Source organism: Dipodomys spectabilis, unplaced genomic scaffold (assembly GCF_019054845.1).
Source record: "Dipodomys spectabilis isolate Male_0828 unplaced genomic scaffold, ASM1905484v1 ptg000006l, whole genome shotgun sequence".
Lineage (NCBI taxonomy): Eukaryota > Metazoa > Chordata > Mammalia > Rodentia > Heteromyidae > Dipodomys > Dipodomys spectabilis.
Window position 1 is genome coordinate 21,277,296 of NW_024870683.1, and position 8,641 is coordinate 21,285,936.

An 8,641-nucleotide genomic window follows, 5' to 3' on the forward strand; every position below is an offset into this window, starting at 1 on the left:
GTTCATGAGGACTCAATGCTTATTTTTCAAGATTTTATTTTTTAACTTAACAGGTGTCATTTCTCTTGAGTGTTTACAGTTAAAGATTCAAGGAAAATCTAACTTATTTTTCAAAGTTTTATTTTTAATTTGAAAGTTGTAACTTACAGTTCATACAAAATGTCCCTTTCACATGGCCTTGGGCAGCTGAAAATGCAGGCCTTCTTTGAGTTCTGGAACTTCCAGTAAACACCATATGACTAAATCTGTGTTGAAGCCCTGGAGACAATTGCTGGAAGAAAGGGGCCTGACCACCTGCTACTGGAGCCTGAACCCCTCTTGGGTCTGGGATGCCCGTGTGTGTCGTCCACACCCACAGAACCTAACCTCTGCCTAGCTGGGCCATCTGAAAGCTGAGAAGGTTCTTCCATCACCCGGGAAATGCATTCCCCCATCTACCAGGGTCCCCTAGAGCCCCAGCCAGTCATGCAGAGGACAATTCTAGCTGGAGCAATGGTTTCTTGGGCAGTGAGTTATTTTGGTCCAATTCCCTAGTTCCTTTCTCAGTCATCAAAGGGCCCTAGCCATTGCTGGTGTTGTTAGCTCTTGCAGATCAGCACCTTCATTTCTCTGTCCTGTCTCCACATTGTGACCCTGAGACTTGTTTATAGGCCACGATGCTGTTAAAAAAAAAATTGTAATAGAGAATTACAAGAGAACCACTCAAATCAGGCAAAGAACATCCCTACCTATGTTGAGTTGTCACTGTAACATGTGGAGTTAGACATAATGCTATCTGCATTATGGTATCAGAAGGCTGTGCTGAGTGAGGCTGGCTCCAGGCAAAGTCTCTTACTTCAAGTTCTTTCCAGTCCTGTGATGATGAAATTCTCCCCATTTCCCACAACATTGTAGCCCTGTGCCTCAACATTTTCTTGGAAACTCTTTGCATCTCAATCACTTGATATTCAAGTGATAAACTCCCATGAATATCTTATGATCAAGATTAATCTTCACTAATCCCAAACTGAATTAACCATCCTATCTCATCTTCTGCCTTTCCAGAGCTCCTTTATCTCTCTCACAAACTTTGTTTAAAAATACTGGTAGAAGCTGGTGCTCATGGTTCACGCCTATAATCCTAGCTACTCAGGAGGCTGAGATATGAGGCTCGTGGTTCAAAGCCAGCCTGGGCAAGAAACTCCGGGAGACTCTTATATCCAATAAACCACTAGAAAATCAGAAGTGGCACTGTGGCTCAAGTGGTAGAGCACTCACCTTGAGCTGAAGAGCTGAGGGACAGCGCCCAAGTCCAGAGTTCAAGCCCCATGACCAACAACAACAACAAAAATACTGGTGGAGCTGGGTGCTGGTGGCTCACACCTGTAATCCTCGCTACTCAAGAGGCTGAGATCTGAGGATCACAGTTCAAAGCCAGCCCAGGCAGGAAAGCCCATGAGACACTCCAATAAACTGTTCATAAAAAGCAGGAAGTGGTGTTGTGGCTCAAGTGATAGAGCACTAGCCTTGAGCACCAAAGCTCAGGGACAGCCCCCAGGTCCCAAGTTCAAGTCCCAGGACTGGCAAAACAAAAAACTGGTTAGTAGCTCACGTCTATAATCTTACCTACTCAGGAGTCTGAGATCTGAGGATCAGGTTTGAAGCCAGCCCAGACAGAAAAGTTCACTGGAGACTCTTATCTCCAATTAACCAGCAAAAAGATGGAAATGAAGAATGGTTCAAGTAATAGAGTTCCATCCTTGAGCAAAAAGTCAAGTGAGAGTTCAGGACCCTGAGTTCAAGCTCCCCCACCCCGCCCCTGAGTACTGGTACATGTGTGAGTGTGTGTGTGTGTGTGTGTGCGCGCGTGTGCGCGCGCACACACACACACACACACACACACACACATACTGGTAGACAAAATGGAGGCATAGCAGTTAAGAACACTGGATTAAGGTCTTGGACTTGTGTAAGTTTTATGCCAAAAGTCTTCAGGTTGTGAATTAGAACATAGTTCTTGTTGATGGATGGAGAGTGTTTTAAGCTGCTTATGGATATAAGCTTAAATCCTAGTCTTCTAGGGAAAATATGTAGAAACTTCCAATACCAACTTCCCACCTGAGTCTGAGAATCCTACTGGGAGGGGCAGTTATTGTACTTCACAAAACAAAACTCATTGAATTACAAGGCTGGCAAGTAGAGAGACAAAACTTAGAGCTGGGCACTAGTGGTTCATGCCTGTAATCCTAGCTTCAGGAGACTGAGATCTGAGGATTGTGGTTCAAAGCCAGCCTGGGCAGGAAATTCTGTGAGATTCTTATCCCCAATAAACCACTCAGAAAACTGGAAGTGGTGTTATGGCTCAAGTGGTACAGCGCTATCCTTGAGCTGAAAAGCTGAAGGACAGCACCCAGGCCCAGAGTTTAAGCCCCACAATTGACAAATAAAAAAATTTTTAAAAAAGAGAAGAAAAGACTAGAGGCAACCAGCACAGGGATCATGAACTTGGCTTAGAGCCCTGGCTTTGTAGCTAATTCCTTTGGGACACTATTGATAGCTGTGTGTTGCTGGCTAGCTCCTAACTTCATTATCAGCCAGCAACAGGCAGTTGTGGTGTGTGAGTGTTCAGTAATGCTCACTAGTGGGTGTTATGTCCTTCTGACAGCATTCATTCATTAAGCAAATTTGTTCAGAGAACCTCCTGAGCACCAGACTCATTGCTGGACATAGGAGACACACAATAAGCCATAAGCCATGCTCATTGTTCTCAAGGAACCTACAGTCTAGAGGGCAAGTGTATTAAATAGATGGTTACTAAGTGATCAACTATCATTCCACATAGGCTTTGGGAAAAGTATACTAGAAAGATCTAACTTAGACTAATAGAGGTGTAGGAAAATTCTTTTTGAGAAAATGGCAAGTTTTGACTCTCTTCTTCCATCTTCAGTGTGTGTATGTGGGGGAGGGGTGGTAATAGTAATCTCAAATTTAGGGAGTTAAAATATATGAAGTTAAGTGCTTTCTGTTAATTGTTTTTGTGGTACTGTGGTTTGAATTTGGGCCCTTGCTCTTTTTCAACTTGCTTGCTTGGCTGGCACTCTACCATTTGAACCATGTCTCCAGTCCTGCTTTTTTCTGGGTCCTAGGGATTGAACTCAGGGCCTGGGTGGTATCACTGAGCCTGTCTGTGTTCAAGGCTAACACTCTTAACACTTGAGCCACATAGCCACTTCCAGTTTTTGAATAGTTAATTGGACGTAAGAGTCTCACAGTAACTTTTCTGCCCAGGCTGGCTTCAAACCCGATCCACAGATCTCAGCCTCCTGAGTAGCTAGGATTACAGGTCTGAGCCACCAATGCCCAGCTCAGCCCTGCTTTTTGATGGTTATTTTGGAGATGGAGTCTCATAAGCTTTCCTGCCTGGGCTGGCTTTGAACCTTGATTTTCTTAATCTCAGCTCCCGGAATAGCTACAGTCATGAGACAGCAGTAATTAGATGAGTATAAATTAACTAAATTTGTAGACCAGAGAGATTAGTTCATTCTCTTCTAGTGGCTCATTTACTGAGTGCAAGTGTACCTGAGGGGTAGAAACCACACTGTGGGGTCCTCAGCACCTCCCTATCTCATCTAAAGAGCAGGCAGAAGAAGGCAGGTTTTTACAGTAATGGGAAATCTGCTCACTTTGCTAGCAAGAAAGGCCAGATCCATGGCCCTTTCAGGTCACAGACTGGTTGGCAGCTCTAGCTCCAGGAGGACCTCTCCTGACATCAAGGAGTGGGATACAGGCTGTGACTAGTCCAGCCTCTTGCCTTCTGAGTCCTCCTCTACTCTGCTGTGCTTTCTTGGTTTTTCTGTCATGGAATGTAACCTTGCCTACTCTGGTTAGAAAGCTCTTCTGGTCTTTCCTGCTACTATCAATGATTGATGGTACAATTTGGCCTTTTCTCACTGGAAGAATATGTCAGGATATCATTTATTTTAGTGGCTTGTGGAGAGCAAAGGTAATAGCAATATTCCTCTTATGGCATAAGTTTTCAATCTTACATCTCTGAGAGGTGGGATCCTGTAATAATATTTTTTTCATCTTTCCTAGTCATTTCCTGAAAACTTTGTACATGAGTTTCTCTAGTGCTAAATGTCTATGACGGATAAACAGACTTATTTCAACTGTCTTATCCATCTGAGCATCCAATTAATTGCTTATTTAGTGTTTCCTCACTGGTTCTGTGGCATACGATCAGGAAGACCCAGCACAGATAGTTAAGACCCAGTGTATGTTAAGACCCAGAACTGCTTCTTGGGCCTTTAGGTCTTAATGAAGTGAAGCCATTCTCCTTAGCATACCTAAAGCAGGTGAAACTGTAGAAAAGAACCAATTATTGGACTTTCATGTTGCTTTCATAGGTCTGTTTTTGTCTTTATGACACATGTTAACTAGTAAGGTGTGTGTGTGTGTGTGCGCGTGCGCACACACACATGCATGTGCATGCCTGGTATTAGGGCTTGAAATCAGAGCCTGGGCATTGCCCCTGAGCTCTTTTGCTCAAGGCTAGTGCTACCACTTGAGCCACAGCTCCACTTCCAGCTAATTGGTGATAAGAGTCTTAAAGACTTTTCTGCCTGGGCTGGTTTTGAACTATGATCCTCCAATCTCAGCCTTTTGTGTCACTAGGATCACATTTGTGAGCCACCAGTGCCTAGTTCTGGTATTTGTTTTTAAGTTGAAGAGATAACTTCAACCAACTGCCAATGAACTAGAACTAGTCATTTTTTCAAATGGGGAAAACGAATCTATCACTGGCTTAGCCAAAGAGTTAAGACTTCTGAAAATTTGCATTGCATGCCAGTTGCAATTTTGCCCAACTCATTCAGCCAGGACTCATCTGAAAAGGCCTAAGGGCTGGATAGCCTGAAGACAGACCTGGCTGAGCCCTTACCTTAGAATATCAAACCTCATATGACCCCTAGCTTTTCCAAGTTCAGCCACTTGCTCTTTACATCTTATTTTTCTCAACAAAGAAATAAAGCAAAGAACCTCAGTGATTGATAGTTCCTCGCCCACTTTACCCTCCCTGACCCCACCTTCACAGTAGACACTTACCCAATCGGGATAATGGCCACAAAGGAGAGGAAGGAGGACAGAGCAAAGCAGGTGCCTACAAACTTGTCCATGGTGAGCTGATAGATCTTGTTATACACCGTGGATGTCACCACCCCGGTCAGAGCCAGGGACAGCTGCAGTATGACAAACACCTTTCCTGCAAGGGATAAGTAGTTACTAAGAAATGTGGTAGTGTCCTTTCTTTGTTCCCCACTGGGGAGCTCTCAGAGAACCTCCTCCCTTCTAGGGACTCCCTTTCAGGCCCCATGTCTGAATTCAACAGGAGTCCTGTCTCTATCTGCACATTCCTGAAGTCTTTTTCTTTGATTGTGGCTTTTCCAGTGATTGACTTCATAAGTTTTTCTCACCCACCCTCAGTCTGCATTCTTTCTGTCCTGGATGGATATGTTCCTCACGTATTTGAGGATGCTTTTGGAATTTTCTCAGATATCTTCTGCAAGTGGGTATCTCAAGCTGAGCTCAGGCAGAAGATCCAGTCACTCACCATAAGAGGAGCCTTTGATGAGTTTGGACATAGCTGATCGAATGGTCGTGATGGGAATGAGGGCGAACAGCATGGTAGCTCGAGCTGGAAAACATCACACAAGAATGCTCCTTACTGTAGCACAGCCTGAGCCAAGGACAAAATCACAATAAAGTAAATGCCTTGTCCCCAGCCCCTCTCCAGTTCCTATGGGACTTTCCCTGCTGGCAGATAAGCATTCTCCCCAGCTCAGCTCTGACTGCAAGCTCTGATAGAGTCGTAGTTGCTGAATGCTAATCTCAAGGTCACAAGGCCCTGCTTACACAGAGAAAGTGAAGGGAATCTTCATGGGCAGAGTTATGTGGTGTCTAGGGAAATGGAGCTAGCGCCAACAACATGACACAGGTGAGAAGCCCTAGGAGAGAATGCCTGCCCATACTGTCCATGAACTGCTCTTGGAGACAGTCTCAGGAGCTTGGGCAAGCTGCTTCCAGAAACATTCCCCTAGTATGGCTGCCACATACTCCTGAAACCTTATTGATGAATGTTCTTTGCACATGGTCTTAACCGGGAACTGACCAGAGATTGCCTTGCCTTGCCCTGCCTGCCTGCCTGCCTGCCTGCCTGCCCTCTCTCCTTCCCTCATTCCTTCTTTACTTCCTTCCTTCTTAGGCCAGCCTTAGAGATTCTCCTCTTTATGTCCCCCTATGTAACAGGATGACATTCTGTTTATTAATGGAAATGTGGTCTTGCAAACTTTTTGCCTCAATCCTCTCAATCTCTGCCTCAGTAATTGAGGTGATAGGCATGAGCGCCTGCACCGAGCCCTACCTCGCTGATCTCGCCGTTTTGTTACATGCTTTTCTGAGGTAGGTCCCCTAGACGAAGGTTCAGCCTTCTGGTAATCATCTAGCATTGTTCTTCCAAATATGTTAGCGATGTTGGCCACATGTGGCAAGTTAAATTAATTGAAATTAACTGAAATGTAATAAACTGTAAAATTCTGTTCTTTAGTTGCATTAACATTTCAAGTGCCCAACAGCCACACATGGCTAGTGGCTACTGTACAGGACAGACCAAGAGAGTAGTCATTCCCACAGTGGTAGTAAGTTGTGTGGTAGCACTAGTCTAGAACTCTCTTTCTTGTGATTTATCTGGCCTCTGGCCTCAGATGGAAACTTTATTTTCATTCCTAGTAGTGATTTATTCCCTTGGGTGGTGAAGAAGCCAGTTATTGAGAATTTTTATGTGTTGTTTAAAAGCCATGGCTTGTCTCTAAATGATTTTAATTAAGGGCCCTTCTAAACTGGATTACTTGGTTTCATAAAGTTAAAATTAGAAGAAACTCAGCTCTGTCTTCATACAAGGGCATCTTGAAGTCTCCCCTCCTGACTCTAGATATTGATCACACCTGCCTGATCACACACAGGTAGTGATCACACACTATTGATCACATCTGCTTGACCTTCTAGAGTTTCGGCATCATTCTGGTACCATTTCAATCTGCAATACAGAGCACCCACAGTACAATACAGATTAACTCAAGTGCACACAAGCCTGTCTCTAGTGCCTCCTAGAGAGCAAGTTGAAGCCCTGGTTCCAAGCTGGGACTCCTAAAGCCCCCTGACCCAGCATTCCCTGCCGCCCGAGGGGTGCCAGACTCACCAATGTAGTACATGTATGTCTCTTTCACAAAGGCCAAGAGGAGGGCTCCTGTCCCAAAGGAGACCATCCCAATTATGATCATTGTGGTGTCCCGGAAGTAGCGGGAGAAGACCAGAACGCCTAGGAAGCTGGTGATGAAGATGGTGTACCCAGAAGCCATCCCATAGCCCACCTGCTCTTGGTTCCAGCTAAGAGGTTCCCTCAGCACGAAAAGGGGCATCACGTCCACCGTGCCCACCACAGCCAAGTCATAGAGGATGGCACCCACAAAGAGCAGGGAAAGGATGTTTTTGGGGGGACGTGTTTTGCCAGGAGATGGGGGATGCCCCCCTGCATTCTTCTTGTCCAGCTGATCGGGATCTAGGGTGCGGTAGGTGCCTACCGTGCCAGACACGGTGTCCAAGGACGGGAGCTTCTTGCTGGGTTTGGCCATAGATTCAGGGACTTTCAGCACGAAGAGGCTGTAGAGAAGGGCGAAGGTGGCGCAGCCCACGCTGCAGGCCGTCAGCACCAGGCCCTGCCCGGAGTGCCCAGCCGTCTGATTGAAGAGATGCCCAGAGGCCATGCTCCCGCAGAACCCTGCCAAACCCAGGATCAGGTCGATGAGGATGAGGCGCACCGAGCGGCGGCCTTCGGAGGAGCCCAGGGAACCCAGCGCCATGACCCCGGACCAATAGGCCGAGAGGCCTCCGCACAGCCCGTTGAGCGCGGCCGCCCCGTACAGCACCTCTACCGGCCAGTCGAGCAGCACCTTGAGCAGCAGCCCGATGCGGGACAGCAGGAAGCCCAGCAGCGACGTGCAGATGGAGATCTTGCGGTGGTAGCGGTCGCTGAGCCAGCCCAGCCCGTAGGCGGACAGCAGGGGCGTCAGGCCCACCACCAGGTTGTAGATGATGTAGAAATTGGAGATGGCCCTCTGCTGCTGGTCCTCCAGAGCGCCCCGGGGCGACGGACTGGTGGAGCTGTGGTTGAAGGAGCCCCGCGCCCCGAAGGACGACTTCACCACCAGGAGAAGCCCCGCATCGTAGAGCGAGCCGGCCACCTGGGCGGAGGCCACCACGGGCTCGATCCAGGTCCTCACTTGGAAGCGAGGCAGCTGGCACCGCCACGGGCAGGTGATCTCGAGGCCCATGGGACCTGTCTGGTGAGGGACAGAAAGGCTGGATGACTGCAGGGACCGGGAGATGCGCCCAAACTTGACAGCTACAAAGAGCAAGGACTGAGCGGAGCTCCAGCCGCCCAGGACCTCCTGGCCCCGACCACGCCTCCCCCCAGCCGGCCGCGCCCCCTCCCCGACCGTCTCCACCCCGAGAGGGCGGGGCGGGGCTCGCGACCTCCCACCGGAGCCTGGAGACCCGCAGCGCCGCCGATCTCTGCTCCCTCCCTCGGGGAGCCCACCGGTTCCCCACT

General features: G+C 47.8%; 1 protein-coding gene across 1 annotated transcript; it reads right to left on the reverse strand.

The window, feature by feature from the left end:
• Window positions 1–65: 65 nt before the first annotated feature.
• Slc46a2 (solute carrier family 46 member 2) lies at window positions 66–8,418 on the reverse strand. Its single transcript, XM_042696563.1, has 4 exons — window positions 7,232–8,418; window positions 5,588–5,671; window positions 5,083–5,239; window positions 66–659 (listed from the first exon to the last, which is right to left on the reverse strand). The coding sequence occupies exons 1-4, from the start codon at window positions 8,361–8,363 to the stop codon at window positions 602–604; spliced, it is 1,431 nt and encodes a 476-aa protein (XP_042552497.1). The 5' UTR covers window positions 8,364–8,418; the 3' UTR covers window positions 66–601.
• Between the last annotated feature and the right edge of the window lie 223 nt (window positions 8,419–8,641).